The 22453-nt window shown below is 45.3% G+C and overlaps 2 protein-coding genes and 1 pseudogene across 8 annotated transcripts; 1 reads left to right on the forward strand and 2 right to left on the reverse strand.

Annotated features, from left to right (window-relative positions):
• Positions 1-1084: 1084 nt before the first annotated feature.
• LOC141027895 (receptor-like cytoplasmic kinase 176) lies at positions 1085-17243 on the reverse strand. 2 transcript variants are annotated; one of them, XM_073505498.1, is made up of 15 exons: positions 16904-17243; positions 14281-16560; positions 13226-13396; positions 12406-12903; positions 6751-7283; positions 6504-6639; positions 6235-6377; positions 6021-6144; positions 4979-5330; positions 4171-4213; positions 2672-2711; positions 2088-2227; positions 1873-1938; positions 1386-1503; positions 1085-1233 (listed from the first exon to the last, which is right to left on the reverse strand). In XM_073505498.1, exons 5-15 carry the CDS (start codon positions 7009-7011, stop codon positions 1085-1087), a joined length of 1572 nt encoding a protein of 523 aa, XP_073361599.1. In that variant the 5' UTR covers positions 7012-7283; positions 12406-12903; positions 13226-13396; positions 14281-16560; positions 16904-17243. The 2 variants fall into 2 exon arrangements, with proteins under 2 accessions (XP_073361599.1, XP_073361600.1); XM_073505499.1 differs by lacking the exons at positions 1085-1233; positions 1386-1503; positions 1873-1938; ... (1 more) ...; positions 2672-2711; positions 4171-4213 and having other exon boundaries at positions 4714-5330; positions 14210-16560; positions 16904-17234.
• Positions 12264-16444, reverse strand: LOC141027894 (pentatricopeptide repeat-containing protein At4g15720). Of its 6 annotated transcripts, none has more exons than XM_073505497.1 (3): positions 14281-16444; positions 13231-13396; positions 12264-12903 (listed from the first exon to the last, which is right to left on the reverse strand). In XM_073505497.1, exon 1 carries the CDS (start codon positions 16442-16444, stop codon positions 14657-14659), a length of 1788 nt encoding a protein of 595 aa, XP_073361598.1. In that variant the 3' UTR covers positions 12264-12903; positions 13231-13396; positions 14281-14656. The 6 variants fall into 6 exon arrangements, with proteins under 6 accessions (XP_073361598.1, XP_073361593.1, XP_073361597.1 ...); XM_073505492.1 differs by having other exon boundaries at positions 13226-13396; XM_073505496.1 differs by having other exon boundaries at positions 14210-16444.
• Positions 17244-19593: 2350 nt separating the features above from the next.
• LOC109749895 (F-box protein At3g59000-like) lies at positions 19594-22148 on the forward strand (annotated as a pseudogene).
• Positions 22149-22453: the final 305 nt, after the last annotated feature.

Genomic DNA, 22453 nt, shown 5'->3' on the forward strand with positions numbered 1-22453 from the left:
TACACTGTAGTGCTTAAACTAAAGTTGCCATGTGGCAATTTCAGTTTGTAGAGCATGACAATTTTAGTATTTTGATGATAGCAACTCCGGTACTTTGACCATGAAAATTATTTTTTGTATGAACCATGGCAATTTTAAGTGCACGTATCATGGCAATTTTAGTTTATGGTTCATGGCAAGTCTAGTTTCTTAATTCCCCATTTTATAAATGTCAAATTTTACTTTTAAATATAGAAGAAAATAGCTGAAATATATCATGGCAACTTCAGTGTAAACATCATGGCAATTCATATGCAATAGACATGGCAATTTTTAACCCCCAAAAAAAATTCGTCGAAATATATTGATATGAGATCTAGTTTCGAAGATCTCGTCGCGAGGGATTTAATGGTGAAAACGGATCTTCAATCGGATTTTTTATGTAAGAGATAAAACATTTTAAAAACTGAAAATTCAAAAAGATTGCCACATGCATGCATGCGGTGACGTGGCACAGTCTGTGTGTTATAGGGCGTGTGGGCGGATTTCGCTCCCATCACACGTGTGGCCGTTAGCGATGTCCAAAAATTAAGCAACTTAACAGTACCTAACCTCAGTTTCCCCTTCTGAAGTGTATAAACCGACCATGCCCAAAAAATACAAGAGATTCTAATCCTGCAAAACAAACAAGCCGCTTAGGAAAATTTTCCAAAGATTCTTTTTGACCATACAAAGTTCTTTCGAAAACTTAAAAAATCCATTAGAATAAACTATTTATATTTACATACATGATGCTTGGTTGAATATTTCAGGGTTAGATGTGCAGGTCCTTACTTTTTTTAGTATATAAAAAGCAATGCAACCAACTAGACTCCATAACTCAACAAAAGCGACTCAGAGACACATCAGCACAAGAAGAATAAACTTAGATGGCCTTGAACGAACTAACGTTTTACTTTTAAGTTGATGCATGTTATCAATAATAAGAAAAATAATGACCACACTGATTTCTTAGATGTTCTCACTGCTCTACCACCATTTTCCCTATGCTTCGACCTCCCTTCAACAAGATTCCACTTGGAAACACATCGGTACAAGGAAATCATCATGGTGGCAAGCTGCTCTTGGTTTCTAGCACACATAGCTGGAGCGCGTCAACTGGGGCTAACTTCAGACTCTTACGCTTCGCTCGGAGGTCAGCCGCGGCGGCCTTGATGGTGAGGAACCTGGCGAGCAATGCATCCTCCTCGTTCCCTGCAATTCCATAGCGTCGCAAGTGTATCGTGCTTGTTGAATCCAGTACAAGATACACAAGCGGGATGATTTAAAATCGAATACCCCAACAAAGTAAGTAGTTCCCCTGTTACAGGGTTAAAGAATGGTGTTCAGGCACATAGAGGACACACCTGACGGCGAGACACAGCAGAGCAGATCATGAGATGCATTATTTGGTATGAGACTATTTGACAACAACAGCAAGTGCATAACACAATGTGCTCCCAGGACAACGTATTTTGGTTGAGTCTGCCATATTGAGGTAGGGTCAACCAGCATGCCAAGTAAACAATAACCATTTTCACTCTTCGGAGCTTGATGGCATCACATGGTGGCGAGCGCCCATCGGCCGCCTGTACTATATACTCCCTCCATTTACTTATACAAGGCCACTATGGAATATACGTTTTATATCAATATAAGGCCACCAACAGTAATCGAGGAAAGAATTAATGATACTATTTCCTTGTACAAGCAACTTGTTTAATACTTGCATGCATGTAGTCATAATGACACTAGGTACTTCCTCCATTCCGTTTCCTTGCATGCATGTTGCGTATTAATGATCCCGATAAACGAAAAGAAAAGTTGGCTTGTCAATTATGCATTAAATTTTACCTTGGTACCTGTAATTTGAGTTTGTGGCCTTGTATATAAAAATGAAGGGAGTACAAACTGCGATAGCTGCAAGTTCATTATGCATATCAGATATCAGCATATGACTGCAGTAGTTGATAGTTGGACTGACATGACTACCTTATATGAGGAGAAGCAGCAGTAACTATTATTTTTAGTGTAGACCTCAAGTATGACATAAAAAGGGGACCACGTACCAAATCCATCAAAAGAAGCAAGAACAATCTCTTCAGGCAATGAGCTGGAAACCTCTCGCCAGCCTTTTGAGTTAGCTGTTGAGCTTGTAAATAGTCACCACACTCTTCACAAGTCCAAATAAAAGTACACGGTTTTAAGCCTGCCAGCAACAACAAAACTAATATTATGATCAAGATTATGTACATAAAAATTGTGTAAATAAGCTCATGGAAAACAAAATTCAATATTCTCATCAAGACAACAACTCAAAAAATGAGACATCGGAATTTGTTGGACCAATAAGCACAAACTGCATAAAACATGTGGTGCTAGGTACTTGGAGACCGTTGATGAACAGTACGACAGTACCTGCAAGGCACACTGTTTAGACTCCATGTTCATTCACATGCATCTTTATGCTCAAATGATATATGATATACTATATAGCAGCTCGCGACTATATCAACATAATGTACTTAGCAGTAAAACAGGCTTAAAAAACAAATTCGTCGTTACAAATATATACATTCCACAGTGAAAATCCAGTCAAAATGCAAATATCCACAATAACGGGCCATTTTGATACTAATGCTTGGGATTCTACCTATATGACATAAGGGTCGAACCAAGGCAACAAGCCATAGCTGCGATTCAATAGAGCAAGAACACAAGTCACATAGCACCAGGGATGGCAAACAATAGAACTGGTAAAACGCATGTAAGTGCCATCATGATTACAGGAACGATTTAAAGAGATTGCCCCTACCGATCATAAGATTTTCTGACTCAACTAAAAGTCTGAAATACCCTTAAACAAGAGTGAAATGCATTGTAGGTCCCTAAACTATTTCAGGGTTGTCAATGTAGGTCCTCAAACTATGAAAATCGGCATCCAGGTTCTCGAAGTGCAGTAAGTGTGCCATTCAGGCCCAAAATCTGCCTGACCCCACCTGGCCGGCCGGCTGGCGCCGTTGACCCGTGGCATGTTAGAAGGGGGGCCCACAATGTAACGGCCGTTGACGGGAATATGCGAATAAATTCAAATTCATAGTTTCAAAAAATGTTCGTGAATATGGAAAATGTTCATGACTTTAATAAAATTTTCATTAGTTTATAAAAATGTTTGAATATGGAAAAATGTTCGAGACTTTATAAAATGTTTGCGATCGATGAATTTGAAAAAATGTGAACAATGAATTTGGAAAAAAATTCGCGACCTTAAGAAAATGTTTGTGAACGATAAATTTTATTAGAAAAGAAAATATGTTCATGAACAATAAATTTGAAAATATGTTCACGAATAACAAAAAAGTTCACGAATATGAAATATATGTTCGCAACTTAAAAAAAACTATTCACGAACAATAAATTTGAAAATATGTTGTGCAACCACAAATATTGTTTGCGAACATGGAAAAAAATTCGCCAATTTTAAAAATATTCGCAAACGGTGAATTTGAAATAAGTTCGCAAACAATGAATTTGGAAAAATATTCACGATTTTAAAAGAATGTTTGCGAACCATAAATTTTAAAAGAAAAGAAAATATGTTTGCAAACCACCCATATTGTTCGCGAATGATAAATTTCAAAATATGTTCATGAACTACAAAAGATGTTCGCGAATATGTAAAAAATGTTCACGAATGACGAACTGGAAAAAAACTTTGCACAAAATTTCATAAATGTTCATTATTTTTTTCTCAATAGTGATTTTAAAAATTTTATGAATTTAAAAATGTTCACGGGTTTACAAAAACGTTCTGAGTTAAAAATGTTCGTTAATTTGATAATATGTTTGTGAATTTACAAAATTTCCGTTAATCTAAATGATCAAGGTTTCAAAAACTGTTCGCAAATAGTGAAAAAAAGTTCACGAACGAGAATTTTGAAAATGTGTTCGCGAACCACAAACTAATGAACATTTAAAGTCACGCACTAGAATTTTGAAAATGTGTTCCTTGGAATTTATTTGAATTTATTTGCATATTTCCGTCATCGGCCATTACCTTGTGGGCCCCTATCCGACGTGCCACGGGTCAACAGCAACAGCTGGCCGGTCAGGCAGGGTTGGACAGATTTTGGACCCAAATAACACACTTACTGCACTTCGAGGACCTAGATGCCGATTTTCATAGTTTGAAAACCTACATGACACTCATGAAATAGTTTAGGGACCAACAAATGCACTTCACTCCTTAAACAGTAATGAGATACTAATCTAACTATGAATTATGAAGTTCCAAAAGCCATAGACAGTCCCAGTTCCTTAAACTCCACCACTTTAACCTTTTTTTAAGATGAGTTGAGTAACTTCTAAAAGAATTCAAATGATTGTTGGACTAAGTCAGAGTCAGACCCATAGTGTGCAAATGTGAACGTCCATCTCTATGGTCAACAAAATCTTGCTTCTGACTTACTTCTGAAATATGTTAAGATTTGTTATGCAACTCCAATATTATCCTTTTGACTTTCTTGTGGGCTATAAATAACCAATTTGGAAACGGTGAAATTCTTATGAGAGAAATGTTTCTAGGTGGTAGAATTTCAGCATTTCTGGGAGGAAACTTGTACAAGATAACCAAACAGTTAGAAATATAGTAGTACAGTTCAGTTCATAACTGATAACTATTAACATCAGATCTGATTACCATGCATCATTGATCAATCCATCCATGGAAATAAAACAGTTTTGCAAGCTATTTTTCAGCTCAATTCTAACGGGAAACCAAAACTCCACCAGTCATCAACTCATCATCCTGCCTAAACAAGCAAAAAATAATGGAAGTCCTGACTTTGCAAATGCAAGGACTAATAAATCATCTCTCATTACAATGAACCCTTCATCAGTGCTCATCGGTGCAGCGCCGGGCTACGTCTGCTGCTGCTGCTGCTGCCTGCCACCGCCACACATCCTGAAGAAGCCGCAGGCGCCTCCACCAGTCACCACGGTCTCCTTGTCGTCCTGGAGCTGCTCCAGCACCGCCACCACCTGCTCCATGCTTGGCCGGGCTTTCGGGTCGACAGAGATGCACTTGAGCGCCAGCGCAGCAGCCTTCTGCGCGCTGCCAAGGGGGTACTGCCCGCCCAGCCGCGCGTCCAGGATTTGAGAGATGCGGCGCTTGCTTGTCAGGTACGGCGATGCCCACTCCACCAGCTTGTGCTCGCCGGCTGGCCGGTTCTTGTCCAGGGCGCGCCGGCCGGACAACATCTCCAGCAGCACAACGCCGAAGCTGTACACGTCGCACTTTGTCGTCAGATGCCCTGTTAAACCAAAGGTTCAGAAAGGACTAGCAGATAAGCAGTCCAACTAGATACTCCACCAAGGGTTCAGTTTCGATAGACATCAAGATCATTTTTTTCCTTGTTCGTAGTCAGATGTTGCAGAGGAGAAGACAACGAACCACCTTGGATTGACCCAACATGGATTAGTGTATGCATTAGCAGGATTATATGGGTATTACACTATACAGCTCATCAACTAAAAGAACAAGTAATGGCCGCCATTGACCTGTTGGTACAAAGTACATGGACTCCATTATGGATCAATCACCTGCTACTCCCTTAAATTAAAGTGCATATACCTATGTAGATGGTTGTGATACTTAATTAATCAAAACGTTTAGCGCATGTGGTGAAGGGGCCCAGTCAGGTCTGAAGCCATAATTTTTTTCAAAAAGTTGTGCTGCACCTAACTAATATGAGTATATGGCGTCCTCAGCACCAACTCAAGAATTTTAATAGTGTTTTTGTCTCATAGTGGTTCATATACCATACCTACTGCTTAACAACATCACCATCATTCAACCCTGACAAGCAAACTATCATGCTCAAAGCTTTAACAGAAGAAAATAAAACCGTTTCAGCGATACCAAGCATGCTACATCTGATCATGGCTTCGAAGACAAATTAAGCTCTGTGTTCATTTAATTTACTTTAATTTAAATATTTTACCTGTATCAAGGTATTCAGGGGCTGCATATCCATATGTGCCCATGACCCTTGTAGAGACATGACTCTTATCATCAGCTCGCCCATCCCTCGCCAACCCAAAATCAGACAGCTTTGCGTTGTAGTTCTGAAATCAGTCAGTCAACACAGTTAGCATTAATAAGGTACTGAACAAATTGTTCATTCATCAAATTAGAAGGAAAGAACAGAAACATACCGAGTCAAGAAGAACATTTCCCATCTTGAAATCACGGTAGATGACATTGGCCTTGTCGCTATGTAGGAATGCGAGCCCCTTGGCTGCCCCAAGAGCAACATTCATCCTCAGATTCCATGACAGTGGCTTGAAATGTGAGCCCCCTACATCATAATTCAACCAAACTTGTTATTATATCCCACTAACTAATCTTTCATCCTCGGTAGTAACTAATTTGGGAGGTGTTAGCTGATCAATGGAACGCTAGAATAAGGCTAGTTAGTAATTACTCCTGAACATATGGTTCTCTAAGCTTCCGCGTGGCATGAACTCATAGACGAGTAGGTGCTGCACGTCTTCGAGACAGTACCCTAGGAGCTTCACCAGATTGGGGTGCGACAATTGTCCAAGGTAATTCACTTCAGCCTGCACATAAGATTCAGAAACTAAGAACATATTATTCGATAATAATGTATTCGGAAATTTGGAGAACTGAAGAGATGAATGAATTGGTATTGATTGGTAGTGAGCACTGACCAGCCATTCCCTGTGGCCCTGGATGCCTTCCTGGTTGAGCTTCTTAACAGCAATTGGCATGCCAGTCTTGTCGCCGCTGGGCGGGGCAAAGGTGGTCTCGTCGACCCACCCCTTGAATACCACCCCGAAGCCACCTTCACCGAGCACACTGTCCGGACGGAAGTTCCTAGTGGCCGCCCTGAGCTCCCTGTAGGCGAGGTTGGCCGACTGGAGGATCTCGCCCTCGCTCCGAGAGGTCGGCTTCACAAAGCAGTTACTCATGGCCAGCGATATATCAGATCAACCAAACTCCACGAAGCAGCAGATGGATCGACCCCCAAACTGAAGCAGGGGAGAAATTAGAAGTTGAGACCTTTCGCCTCTGATGGCGGATGGATTTATTATAGCCATCTGAACGCGTAAGACTGATGGTTGACTACTGAGTACTGACTAAACATGCACAAAGAGGTGCCCAGCTGAGCTTAATTATTAACTCCTCAACTACTACAACAAGCCAACAACTGCCACCACTAATCTTATATTCAAGAATTAATGTGTTAGGAATAAGCAACTTGTATTCCCATGAGGCCATAGACCGATATATATACATGTACAGGTGTGGAACATATGCAGGAAACCCCTTATACAACGGGATAAATACAAAGGGGTACATGACCTATATTATAACTCTAACACCCCCCCTCAAACTCATGGTGGAGGAACAACACTGAGTTTGGAGAGATAAAAGCCATGTTGTGCTCTAGTCTGGGCCTTCGTCGGGAAATCCGCCAATTGTAACTCGGAAGGCACATACTGAAGAGCAATAACCTGATCCTGCACAGCAGCGCGCACATAGAAAGCATCAACACCAGTATGCTTGGTGAGCTCATGCTTCACAGGATCGCGCGCAATGCTAATAACACATGTACTGTCAGATAAGAGCAGAGTCGGTGTAGTGACAGAAACACCAAAATCCTGAAGTAACCACCGTAACCAAGTCACCTCTGCCGTCAAAAGAGCCATGGCTCGCAACTCAGCCTCAGCACTCGAACGGGAAACTGCAATCTGTTTCTTCGTCTTCCAGGTAATGAGAGAACCGCCAAGAAAAACACAGTAAGCAGAAAGTGAACGGCGATCAGAAGGATCACTAGCCCACGTAGCATCCGCATAGGCCTGAAGCTGTAAAGAACTGGAGCTAGGAAAGAATAGACGGTGAGAGATCGTGCCCCGAAGATATCGGAGAACACGAAGGAGATGACTATAGTGAACCGATGTGGGAGCAGAGACAAACTGACTCAGAATATGAACCGGATAAGAGATGTCCGGATGAGTGATAGCTAGATAGACAAGACTGCCAACGAGATGACGATAACGCGTCGGGTCAGGGAGAGGATCACCATCAGTAGCACGGAGGTGAACATTGAGCTCCATAGGAGTCTCAACAATGCGCTCGTCAGTAAGAGCAGCACGAGCAAGAAGATCCTGGATATACTTTTCCTGGGATATAAAAAAGCCATCAGAGGTAGAAGAGACTTCAATCCCAAGAAAGTAGCGAAGAGGTCCAAGATCAGATATAAGAAACTGCTCACTAAGACGGGCCTTTACAAAGGCAATATACTCGGGGTCATCCCCAGTGATGACCATATCATCAACATAGAGAAGAAGAAGAGTCCGGCCACGAGGAGAAAGGTGAATAAACAATGCTGGATCATGAGCACTTGCTGAAAAACCAGCAGTAGTGACCACAGAGGCAAAACGCTCAAACCAGGCGCGAGGGGCTTGCTTAAGGCCATAGAGAGAGCGACGAAGACGACACACCATGCCATCAGGAACAGAATACCCAGGTGGTGGCTGCATGTACACCTCCTCACGCAGCTCACCATTAAGAAAGGCATTCTTAACATCAAGCTGAGATATAGACCAGTGGCGTGCAGAGGCAACGGCAAGAAGTGTATGAATAGTGGTCATATGGGCCACAGGAGCAAAAGTCTCGTCGTAATCACGACCATGCTCCTGCTGAAAACCACGAGCCACGAGACGAGCTTTGTGACGCTCAAGAGAACCATCGGAGCAAGTAATAACCTTGTAGACCCACTTACAAGTGATGGGACGGACTCCGGGAGGAAGAGAAACAAGATCCCAGGTACCAGTGCGTTCAAGAGCAGCAATCTCCTCTGCCATCGCAAACTGCCATTCAGGATGAACAACAGCCTGACAGTAAGAAGTCGGCTCAAGAACAGCAGCACCAGCGGTGGGAAATCCAAAGCGATCAATAGGCGGACGAGGACGAGAACGCAAGCCATAAGTAGGCTGAGAGGAAGAGGACGACTCATCCAAGGAAGCATCCACAGGTCGTGAACGACGAGTGTAATGCTGAGGAAAAGATGGAACAAGAGAAGGAGGAATCGCCAAGGTAGAGTCGGGGGGTGGCGACGAAGAAGGCACAGGAGAGGAAGGTGTAGAATCCGGTGACATGCTAGGTGAGGAGACCGGGGAAGATGGTGGCGGCGAATCGACGAGGTGTGGAGAAGCAGAGGGAGTAGAACGAATAGGCACAGGCGCGCCGGGGGTGATAGGTGAGTCAGGAAAAGTGAGGAAAGAGATATCCTCCACTGAAAAAAAGAGGAAGATGGGCGTGGGTAGAAAGGACGAGACTCATCAAAAGTCACGTCTCGAGATATACGCATCCGACGATCGATAGGATCCCAACAACGATAGCCCTTATGCTCATCATTGTAGCCTAAGAAGACACACTCAACAGACTGAGCGGTCAGTTTGGTGCGTTCACGAGGGGCAAGACGAACATAGCAAACACAACCAAACAAGCGAAGCATCGAATAATCGGGAGAACGATCAAAAAGACGCTCAAAAGGAACACCACCCTGCAAAGCAGCGGACGGCTGAAGGTTGATGAGATAAGCGGAAGTGGAGATAGCCTCGGCCCAAAAATGAGGCGGAAGAGAGGCGGCGATCATCATAGCACGAGCCGTCTCAAGAAGGTGACGATGCTTGCGCTCAGACACGCCATTCTGAGCATGAGCACCAGGACAAGAGAACTGGGCAAGAGTACCCTGCTCAGCAAGGACACCACGCAACATCTTAGAGATATACTCGCCAGCGGAGTCAGCACGAAAAACACGAATGGGTGAAGAGAACTGAGTATGAACCATGGCAGCAAAACGCTTATAAATAGACAACACCTCACTACGAGAAGTCATGAAATAAAGCCATGTGTAACGAGAAAAATCATCGATGAAAATAATATAGTATTTATGACCACCTTTCGAAGCGAAAGGAGCCGGACCCCATACATCAGAATGGACTAAATCAAAAGGATGCGTAGACACTGACTCACTATGTGAATATGGTAACTGAATCTGCTTGCCAAGACGACAACCCTGACACTCTAAAGAGACATCTCCTGAGACAGACCCCAGAAGACCGCGACGAACTAAAGACGACAACCGAGAACCACACAGATGACCAAGTCGATGATGCCACTGCTTGAAGGAACCAGTAACAGAGGCGACAGTAGCGGAGGGACTGGCGATGGTGGTGGCAGCAGAAGGAACATGAAGCCAGTCCAACTCCCAAAGACCCTGAGAATCACGGCGGCGAGGGCCAGCCCCAACCAGAGTGTGCGTGCGACGATCCTGGACAGAACAAGAGTCAACATCAAGGATGACATGACAACCAGAATCAGTAAGTTGACCGGCAGAAAACAGATTCATGGTAAGGCGAGGAACATGAGCAACATCAGGAACAGAATAAGAAGGAGTGAAAAGATGGCCTCTACTAGCAACAGAAAGTGGAGTACCATCAGCAGTGAAGACATGAACAGGAGAATCCAGCGATCGAAGAGAGGACAAAGCGGAAGAATGAGAAGACATATGAAAAGAAGCTCCAGAGTCCAGAACCCATGGGGATGTACCTGACTGTGTAGAGGGCGGGTGCTCAGTGCGGGAAGCATCAGTCACAGAACCAGCAGTACCCGTCGAGGAAGAACCTGAAGCCGCGAGCAGACGCTTAAGTCTCAGAATATCCTGCTCAGACAAAGCAATGGCTGAAGCTGTCGAGGGAGATGACGAAGTCCCCGAGGAGGATGATCGCGCCTTGCGCAGGTGTTTCCGCTTTGTGTAGCACTGGGACTCAATATGACCATCATTGTTGCAGTAGTCACAATGTGGACGGGGGCGACCGGAGCCTCCAGAAGGAGTGGGCAAGAGCGGCGGAGCACTCGAGCGAGAATGGGGCGGTGCAGCAGGTGGAGTGGAAGAAGCCCGAGTAGCGAGCGCGGAAGGAACCTCCAGCAAACCAGCACCACGTAAGCGAGTCTCCTCATCACGAATCTCTGAAAGCGCCTCCATGAGAGAAATACGGCCACGAGCAAACAACTAAGCACGCCGGGGCTCAAACTCCTTACGGAGCCGAGACAGGAACTCGTAGACGCGATGAAACTCCAAGTTGGCCTGGACAGCCTGGCAGCAGGGGCAAGTACGACAACCAGCACTGCGGAGAGAATCAAGCTGGCGCCAGATAGCAGAACTCTGTGCATAAAAGTCATCAACAGTAGAGTCACCCTACTGAAGAGCATGCTCCTGACGAACCACAGAAAGGTATAAGGCATCACCAGAGGGCTCATAGCGCTGACGAAGACAGGTCCACATCTGAAAGACAGTAGGAAGACCCAGAAACTCAGAAGCAAACTGAGGCAGAACACTAGCAGTGAGAACAGCTGCAGCACGAGCATCATCATCAAGCCACTGGGTGTAAACAGACAAAGCACCATGATACGTCTGAAGAGCCTCCTCATAAGCCAAAACCCTCTCATCATAAGCACGATCAGCAGTCTCATCAGCAAGCTTAGCCGCATCCTTGGCGGCCTGAGTAGCGTCCGTAGGAAGAACCAGTGGAGTCGGCGGAGTAGGGGCCACCGAAGGGACCGGACGTGGCGGACAGCAGACCTCGCCAGAAAGAACACCCCAGAGACGAATGCCACGCATGTGAATGCGCATGAAGCCAGCGAACTCGGTGTAGTTGGTACCATCGAAGATCACTGGACAGCGAGGGACAGCAACATAGCCTGATGCAGCAGACATTTTTATTTGCAAAGATCCGAAATTAGCAGAAGCCGGACGAGGACGGTGGCTGGGAGCGGGATCCGGCGCAGCAGACCTCAGACGGCAGCAGGGGACGATCGGAAGGAGAGGGACAGCAGCCCAGCCGATCAGGAGGAGAGGAGCCTGGCGATCCACCCGGCGGGAGGGCGATCCACACGGCCCAGTCGATCGGGAGGAGAGGAGCCTGGTGGCGGCCGATCGGGAGCCGCCCTGGCACCTGGAGCAGGAGGCGGGAGCAACGCCTGGCGGGAGGGGGGAGCGGCGGGAGAGACGCAGCAGCGCAAGAGGCGGGAGCGACGGATGGGAGAGACGCAGCAGCGGCGCCGAGGCGAAGAGAAGACGCGGCGGCGGCGGGATTGGATCGTAGCACGAGTTGCGCGTGCGAAAAAAGAGACCTAAAGCTCCAATACCATGTTAGGAATAAGCAACTTGTATTCCCGTGAGGCCATAGGCCGATACATATACATGTACAGGTGTGGAACATATGCAGGAAACCCCTTATACAACGGGATAAATACAAAGGGGTACATGACCTATATTATAACTCTAACATAATGGACACAAAAAGGAGAAGATTAATTAATTTAACTACATTATGTTAAAGCAGCAGGCACCGACTGGTATGTTAGATAACCATATAGCAGTGTAGTACTATACTGCGATCACATTAGCATGGACTCTTCACCACTGTACCGTACGTGAAGGGCCTCATCCATGATCCACCTAACTCTTTGTTAAGCAACTAATGACCTATCTGCAGTTCTGTGTTGCACTACACAAAAAGGAGCCCATGTGTACACCCATCGTAGCTAGTTGACCTTTGTTAATTCCGGCACGTGTCTGCCTTGGAAGCTTCTACATGGTGGCTGGCTCCATCGCCACAAGTTGTAGCACATTGCTAGCAGTACTGCATGCAATGCATCCATCCATTCATTCGATGTGACCACCAGTGTAAGCTCTTCGGCGCATACATAGTACAATGTACAAGTGGCACCAACATCGTGTTCAACATAGGCCGCAATGAAATGGAGTGATGGCCGAAGAACGGAAGAACCTATGCAAGAAAGGAGTCAGCTGACAGAGTTAGGCTTCCACATACCACAAAATCATGTTGTTGAACTTCAGCAATGCACCCAACATTTTTCATGAACCACCACCAAAACAATATGGAAAGGCTAGGCTGCAAGAGAACATATTGGTTTATATAGCACTAGTACGTGAATAATCTTGGTTTCATCTAAATTTGTCTGTGTTTATGCATATGACTGCAGTAGCTGATAGCTCGACTATCATGACAGCCTTCTATGATGAGAAGCAACAGTAATAACTATTTTTAGTTTAGGCCTTAAGTATGGCATAAAAAGGGGATCACATACCAAACCTGTCAAGAGAAACAACAACAATCTCTCCAGGTAATAGGCTGAAACCTCTCGCCAGCCTTTTGATTAGCTGATGAGCTTGTAAAATATCCATTACTCTTCACAACTCAAAATAACAGTATTCCAGCTGCCACTTTCTCAGACATTCTGGTGGTCACCTTCTTAACCCTGCCAGAAACCACATGCAGTCACTCATTCAGAGTTTCAGATCAACAACAAAACTAATATTCGATCGAGATCATCTGCGACTGTGTAATTAAGCTTAAGGAAGACAAAATTCAATATTCCCATCATAACAACTAATCACACAATGAGACATCAGGATTAGTTGGACCAATCAGCACAAGCTACATAAAGCATGTGGTGCTATGTGCCTCGAGTTCGCTGATGAACAATGTGTACTCACACGGCACATGGGTTAGACTCCTTAGTCCTTACTCATCTGAATGTATCTTTATGCTCAAATGATATATGATATACTCCCTCCGTTCCCAAATATAAGTCTTTTTAGACATTTCAAATGGACTAGAACATACGGATGTATGTAGACATATTTTAGAGTGTAGATTCACTCATTTTGCTCCCTATGTAGTCAATTGTTGGAATCTCTAAAAAGACTTATATTTAGGAACGGAGGGAGTATTTAGCACCTCGAGATTATATCAACATAACGTACTTAGCAGTAAAGCAAGCTTAAAACATCAATGCGTCATCACAAATAAACAATAAATACACCCCCACCCCCACCCCCCAGTCTAAACCTTAAAAAAATGCAGATATGCACAATCACGGGGCATTCGACGCGACCACTCGGTACTATTACATGGCATAAAGATCAAACCAAGGCATCAAGCTATAGCTACAATTCAACGGGGCAAGACCAAAAGCTACATAGCACCAGGGATAGCAAACAACAGAACTAGTAAAAGGCATGTAAGTTCCTCCATGATAATATGAATAATTTAAAGAGATTGTCCCTACCTATCATAAGATTTGTAACTCAACTGAAGTACTCTTAAAGAACAATGAGATACTCATGTTGGCAACTGTACCAGGGTATGAATTATGAAGTGCCAAAAGGAAGAGACAATCCCAGTTCCTTACAGTCCACCACTTTAGCCTTTTGGGTTTTGTAAGATGAGTTGCATTTCTTCTAAAAAGAATTCAAATGATTTGTTGGACGAAGTCAGACTCATATTGTGCAAATGTGACAAGTCCATGCCTATGGAGACTTGGAAGAATATCAAGATTTGTTGTGCACTCGAACATTTTGACATTGCCCTTTGACTTTCTTGTGGAAAAATGTTGTTTTCCTTCTGAAAAATGTTGCCGCTGACATCTATTTGAAAACTGAGAAATTCTCTTCAGAAAAATGTTGTTTCCCTTCTGTATCATAAATTTGACAATCACATTGATTTCAGCCTTGAATCACCAGTAGTCATTGCAAGAACATGACCCCAACTTGAAGTGATGGAATCTATTCAGATCCCTCACAACGAACTCGCGCTCCATAATGTCACTTATGAGCTTGAAAGCGTCGTGACAGTCACAGCACATCCTCAGGTTCTTCATCACCCTGATGGTCATCCCCTTGGGGATAACCAGCAAACCAAACCCCAAAGCCAATACCTCACTGTGCACTCCAACCATCTCGCCTTTCCCGTCCTCTCCATCCTCCTCATGAGCATCAAAGACTCTGGTACTACCTAGTCCACCCTTGTAACCCTTCTCCCGCATCTTACCCTCTAACTCATCAAGCAACATCATCACTTCACCTGCCCTTGCACCGGCGGGTGATACCAATCCGGCGTAGAACACGTAGGGTATGTCCTTTATCTCAATCCAGCTGCACCCAGGATCTTTCTGTATGCCACGTCGCCTCATGTTCGACCATACAGCAGCAGCATTTTCAGTCTGGCCGGCTGAAGTGTATGCATTTGACATCACTACCAGTGCACCTGCTACATCTTGGTTGAACTCTGACACTCTGTGGGCAGCCATGGTGGCTAGATCTAAGCGCCTATGTGTCCGGCAAGCGGACAGCAATGAGCTCCACAGCATGAGGGCATCACGGCCTTCAACCTGCGCTTCGTTGGCCAGCTCAAATGCCTCCTCGAGCCGTCCTGCTCGGCCGAGCATGTCAACCGCACAAGCGTAGTGGCTGGCGCATGGATGGATGCCATATTTGCTCTGCATGGACTGGAAGAGATGGAGGCCAGTGTCAACAAGACCTGAATGGCTGCAAGCATGCATGACGCCAAGCAGTGTAACACTGTTCGGTTGCACATGTCGATCGATCATCTCACTAAAAAAAGTGAGTGCGCACCTCCCAAGACCATACTTTGCTGCTGCCACGATGATGGAGGTATAGCAGATGACCGATGGATGCTCAATCCTGTCAAACACCTTTCTTGAGTACTCGTAGAATCCACACTTGGAGTACATGTCAACCAAGGCCACAACAATCACGCCATTGCATCCATGCCCAAACCGAAGGACTGTTCCATGTACAGACTTGCCAACCCCAAGCCGCCCAACGCCTGCACACGCATTCACAACGCTTGACAGCATGAAGTGGTTGGGAGCCATGAAATTACCTTTGGTTCTGAACTCAGCGAAAAGTTGGATGGCTTCACGCCCAAGCGCATTCTGCGCGTATACAGACAGCATCGAGCCCCATGAAACTGCATTCCTCGCCGGAGCAGCCATACCATCAAACACTGCACGTGCACCCTCCACATCTCCGGCCTTGCCATACATGTCAACGAGTGCAGTGGCAACAACAGCATCAGACGCGTAGCCCTCAACCTCAGCACGGGCATGCACTTTCCGCCCAAGTCTGACATCAGCAAGGCGTGCGCATGCGCTGGCAGCAGTCGAGAAGGTGAAGGCATTCGGTGGCACACCGCTGTGAGACATGTCACGGAGGAGGGAAACAGCCAGGCAGGGTCGGCCAGAGCTAGAGTACCCAGACATGAGGGCTGTCCAGGAGATGACGTCCCGCTCAGGCATTCCATCGAACAGGTCACGGGCGCAGGCAGTGACGCCGCATCGACAGTAAGCAGCGATGATGTGGTTGCAAGAAGAGATGGCGCAGGCTGTGCCGACCTTGAGCAGCTTCGCATGGGTGGCGGCCACGGACGCGTGGTCGGTGGCTGCACGTAGCAGGTGGATTAACAGCGGTGTGACCGTGGCTGTGGTTGATGATGCCGCCATGGGAGTGGATTGTCATCCAAAGGTTATTGCCTTCCATTCTCCCTGAGGATCAGCCCGCCCCTAATACCTCCTATTAATACCATGTATAAATGTAGAATTTGGCACAACTGCTACTTCTGCATGCAATCCCACACAAAAAATAATTAGAAGGACTATTGGACAGTCACTTGATACAAATTGAACATTTGAGAACTTGTATACTAAACAATGTACAGATCTGCCGGTAAATATACAGATTACCCTTTAATCAAAATCACCTATAATGCAATCAGTTGAAGCCGCATTTGTTTTCCTAACATTCGAAAGCCCACTATCCAATGTTTCTAATTTCATCAGCCTGCGGCAAATTTACGATGCCGTGGTAAACTAATCTGGTTAGCAAGTCGCGGCAACACATGGCACTGAGTTGATATGCACGAGCTAGACAGGCATGGAAACAGAAGGGGAAAATCGAGTTACCAAGGCGTGCGGCGCGGCGTCGCTGGGCAGCTCCGTGGACAATCAATCCTGCTCGGCCTGTCGGGTCCGCGCCGGATTGGGAGTGGACGCGCCTCACGGGCGCCACCGGAGGAGGAGGAGGAGATGTGAGGCGCCGCCGGCACGGTCTGTGGCCCGCTGCCGCGACGCAGCGACGGTCTGTGAGGTGCGGCGGAGGCCTGCTGGGGCTGGGGAGCGCCGGGGCCGGGGCCTGGGCGACGGCAAGCGGCGCCTCCCCTTGGGACTGGACGAGCAGGCGATGGGGTCGGCGGCGCGTGGCGGCGGGAGGAGATAGTGGCAGGGGCGGATGGCTGCTACTGTCGTTCTTCGGTCGACAGTTCAACACCCCCCTTCAGGTAACGAACGGCCGTGATTGAACAAGGAGAAGAGGCATGGATGGCCCAGATCAACTTAGTTACGTTGGGGGGGTTTTAATTTTCTGTTATTTACGTTGGGGGTAACTAGGAATTGTCCGATCGAAAATGCCAAATGAAGACGGAGCTTCATGGAGGCCTTTATTCGATAACTTCAAAATTCAAACTTTTCAGTTTTAAAAAATTCTGAAAATAAATACACATATGCCTAGATACATAATGTATGTGTGTGCAAATTTTTAGGTCGAAATACAATAAAATGTGAGCTACAAAAAAAGACAAATCTGGGGCTTTTTAGCATATGTATTGTTCATCTTTAAAGTCCATGATTTTGTTTTTTTATGCAGCTCGCAATTTAAGGTATTTCATCCTGAATTTTTTTCACACATACACTTTACATCCTTGCATACATGTGCAATTTTTTTCAGATTTTTTCTAAACTGAAATTTATGAATTTTAAAATTTTCAAAATAAAGGGCTCCATGGAGCTCGGTCTCCAAAATGCCCTACTCCCAATTACTAATATCGTTTATGCTAGAGAAAAGTCCACATTTTAACCTTCAACTAACAACACGGTTTAATTTACAACCCTCGACTCCGGAACCAGTCAAAATGCACCCTCAGCTAACCATGAGGTTTAAAAATCAAACCTCATCTCGGTTTTGACCAAGTCAAGTGGTTTTGTCCGCGTTGACTGGTTTTGACTACTGATTGGGTAATGCCATGTCAGCATTATACTGGTCAAATTATTTGACTGGTTAGCAGAAGGGGCCACATGTCATAGTCTAAGTATTTTCTAAACAGATTTGACTGCACTTAAAATAAATGAATTGACACATGGTCAGTGGCTGATTAGGAGGGGGGCTAACGGGCGATTAGCCCTAACCAACCATCTCCCACCGACAAGTTTCAACGCCAGCGGGAGTGGGTGCATGGTGGCGGAAGTGCGGCAACTCATGGGAGTGGACCAAAGGAGGTGCGCGTACGTGCGCGAACTAGAGGGGAAGGTCGCACACGAGTGAGGAGCACGGGCCCCTACGATCACCGGAGCGGCGCCGGCATCAACAGACCGGCAACTATGTGGAACTAGGCTAGAGGAAGAGGATGAGTGAGGGGAGCAGCGACGCAGGATTGTTGCTCACCTTGAACATGTAGGCACGTTCGGGGAAGCAGACGAGGGCACGGGGCATGGCGGCGGTCGCCGGAACGTGGCAATGCGAGGATGGCGCTCAGGGTAGAAGAACTTGGCAGGGAGGCGCCAGGAGCTGCGTGAAGATGCCATGGAGGCAAGGAGGCCAGAAGAGGCGCTAGAGCTTCGCCGAAGGTGGAGATCTGGGCGGCGACGACCTTCACCGAAGGCGGAGAAGACGTTGGCCGGGGCGACGATTCCGGCCGCCTCAGATCAATTCCTTTCATGCATGGGGAAGCTCCAAATGACGAGGCGGGGCGAAATGGCAACTCATGATGACGTGTTCACGTGCAGCTGGATATCTATGTGTAGGACGTCCTCTCTCTTCAACGGGAGACTACATTTGTGTCTGCAGCAAGATGTTTGTGTGACGACTCCAGCGATCTTGATAATCTGTTAGTACATTCTTCAGTAGACATATTATGAATGTGCACGTATTGGTAATTTGGTATGGTGCCTGTATATCCATGTTGTAATCGGTATTTTCAAAGAGGAAAAACCAACATTTTTGTTTATCTCAATGTTTTAAGGCATGTTGGTTCCTGGACATTTTGGCCCTAAAAGAAGCAACACTCTCGGTTTGTGGCTTTGTGCACTCCAGCGAAGAAAATCGTTCCAAACGAGAGTGACGTTTTGGCACATGGGAGCATATGCTCCTGGATTTTAAAATATGTTTTAAACACATTTTGAAATGTCACAAAATTCTGACAAAATGATTCTCGCGTACATCTCGACATTCTGTGACAAAATGATTCTCGCGTAGATCTCGACATTCTACGTGCATACAAACTCGTTCGGTCGAAAACCGATAACATTTGTGTCACATGCAAAAAAGACAAAATTTAGTGTTAAAAAAGGCTTTTCATGAAAAAAAATTGTCTTTTTTACACAAGGCGTATAAAAAAATCGGGTTTTCATGAAACTTGGCGTGCGTACATACAATATTGAGATGTGCGCGTCAAATTTGTGTTCGGGTTTTTTTTAACATTTTGAAATATATTTTTTGATGGTAGGAGCATATGCTCCTATGTGCCAAAGCGAATTTCCGGTTCCAAAACTTCTTCTAAAAAACAAACTCTCAAGGTTGCTCTCTCAAAAGAAAAGGAAAAACTCTCGGTTTGTGGTACACAGCGCTGGCCGCTGGTTGCTGTTACAGGGAAAGCGGCAGACTGGAGCAGCAACAGCGATGTGGCCGGAGCCGGCGAAGACGAAGCAGCCCCTGCTCCTCCTCCTCCTCCTCCTCCTCCTCTAGATCAGGAAGTAAGCTGCGCTATCATCCTCTCTCCTCTCCTCTCCCGCAGGGGTTTCTGACAGATCGATCGATTGCTGACGCGGGGTTCCTGTCGCCATTAACTAACCTGTGGGTCCTCCCTCACTGCAGCAGCCCATGGAAGAGGCCGCGGTGGCGGGCAAGCTGAGTAGGTTGGAGCTCCAGCGCGGCGCCGCCGACGCGCCGTCCTTCCGGATGGAGGACCTGCCCGTGGTAAGTGGCTGGTAACTTCCATTCCGTCAGCTCAGTTACTCTGTTTCCCCCCTACCATTACAGCAAGGGAAATAAAGTGTTTACTGAAAATTTTGATCTTTGGTGTGATGCCTGCTGTGTTCTCCACGGATCTGAACCTGTAGAGGGGAAATATTTGGTGTTCTGTTTGAGTCGTTGCCTCGGGGCTTCAACTACTGACCACTTCATGATTTTCCTGCCTCATGTTTTAGGGCATCTTGCTTTTAACTTGTTAATCAGGATGAATATGAATCAACTTTCTAAAAAGATCATCAAGGACTGAGTGAGACTACAGCAAAACAATTGCAGTTTGCATCGGATTTCTCTTTTCAAATATATACACTTTCATCCTCATTTTGTCTACCGGTGGCAGTGAGTTCTAGTCAAAATTCAACCCACCTATAGTTCATATCCTTTCTTGTCGCAGGAGGTTCAACCTGTTATAATGTCACTGCTGCCACTGGAAGAGGCCGTGAGGACAAGCATTGTTTCAAGAAGTTGGAAAATGCTCTGGAGATTCCACTGCGACCTATGTTTTGATGATCCCAGTGATCCCGATTCTGACACCAATGACGAGTTCGCTGCTCAGGATAGTACCAAAATAAAGCAAGCAAAGTTCATTGAGACTGTAGATTCGGTTATTCAACAACATAGTGGGATAGGAGTCAACAAGTTCAGCATCAGGTGTGGCCTGCACGAAGAAGACTCTAATCATCTTGACAGGTGGATTTCCTTTGCCATTTCATCAAAGGCGAAGATAATACATTTTGATCTGCTAATAATTGATGGTCCATTATATGGAGTTCACCACTTCCCTCTTGAGGCCTTAGATGCTCAAGATAGCTCATTTGTGCAGTCATTGTTTCTCGCTGCTGTTTCTATAAAGCCACACTCAGGAATATGTGGCTTTACAATACTCAGAAATCTTGTTCTGAAATCTGTTCAGATATTTGGGGATTTTCCTGGCTTGCTTGCAAAGTGTTCAGCACTTGAGGACTTGCAGACCATCGGCTGCTCTCGTGTTACTAGTTTAAGTGTACCACACAAACTCGATAAACTTCAACATTTGCTAATTGATAGTACAAGGGATATCAAGACGGTTGAGTTTCATGCTGTTGATCTTGCTCATTTTGAGTACAGAGGGGAAGTGATCTCTATAGTGCTTCATGGTTGCTCAAAATTAGAGAAGGCAACAATAATGTTTATGGCCACTAAAGCAGTGACCCACACATTCACTGCAGTTCCAAGCATTTTGCCAGTAAAGATATTACATATGCAAGCTGTTATATCAAAATATCCACAGGTTGCCAAGTTTTTTTTTTTTTTGCTTACCTCATATATAGTTCTTCAAAATTGGTGTTACAGTTATGTCATCTTTTTTGTCCGGGTCATGTTTCAGTTGCAGAAGCTGCCAGCAAGACCACAGGGCATGTTTATGCATTTGAGGCATATGACTTGCCAACTAAGAGTAAATTGTAGAGAAGCAAATTACGATAATGAAGTTCTTCAACTGGCCCATTGTTGGATGCTGCACCCGGACTGGAGACATTGCACTTGCATGTGAGTGCAATTTTATTTATTTAGAAAGATTAATATATGGACCTTCAGAAAAGAACTGTACTTGGATTAGTTTGACCAAATGATTGCAATCTTCCAATGCAGATGTTCTATATGATATCCAGTGGTGTCTCCAGTGCTGAGGTGGCGGGTATGCGCCGCCATGATCATCTCAAGACGGTCTTCATGAGCGGATTTCGCTGTTACAAGGCTCAGATTGAGCTGGCGTGTTGTATCTTGGGAAATGCTTGTGTTCTTGAGCAGCTGACGATAGAACCAAAGGTCACAAACACAATATGGGCGGGTAATTATGTGGAATAAAGGTCTCAAAAGAATTTTACCGAGGGTCTGTGAGTGGGCACAGATCACCTCGGAGCGCTTCAGTAAGGTGATCACCGTGTTAGGTGCGCCCCTTCACAGTGAGTAAACTATCCTTTCCCATATATGTACTACGTGCTATTGAATAATCTTTGGTAGGCAGTCTTGAGCATCTCAGTGTAACTGGGAGAAGTTTATTCGTTCATGTAATGCTTCTGTAGTGACTGTTTGGTTACTATTTGTGTGTCCCTCTTATCTTAGGGAGTAAAAAGAACAATTTACCTGTAAGATGGTTATTTGTCCTGGTATGCTATCTTTGGAGCTACTGAAAGAACCTGAGTCGTGAAAATTCAAACAAACTTGCATCTCTATATGTACATTTGCCAACTCTTGAAAGAAGTGAAGCTGTAATGGGAGCTCACTGGTAACAAAACTTATACCACAAAATTTATGTATCGTTGGCTTTCCTATCAGGGAGTCCAAACCCCATATTTGGTCAAATCTGGAAGCTAAAAATTCCTTTGTAGATTTTGGTTTTAACATGGCAGGTTCTCCATGATAGAATAGAATCCCTACAAAAGAACAAGTACTAA

The sequence above is a fragment of the Aegilops tauschii genome, chromosome 7 (assembly GCF_002575655.3).
Source record: "Aegilops tauschii subsp. strangulata cultivar AL8/78 chromosome 7, Aet v6.0, whole genome shotgun sequence".
Taxonomy (NCBI): Eukaryota; Viridiplantae; Streptophyta; class Magnoliopsida; order Poales; family Poaceae; genus Aegilops; species Aegilops tauschii.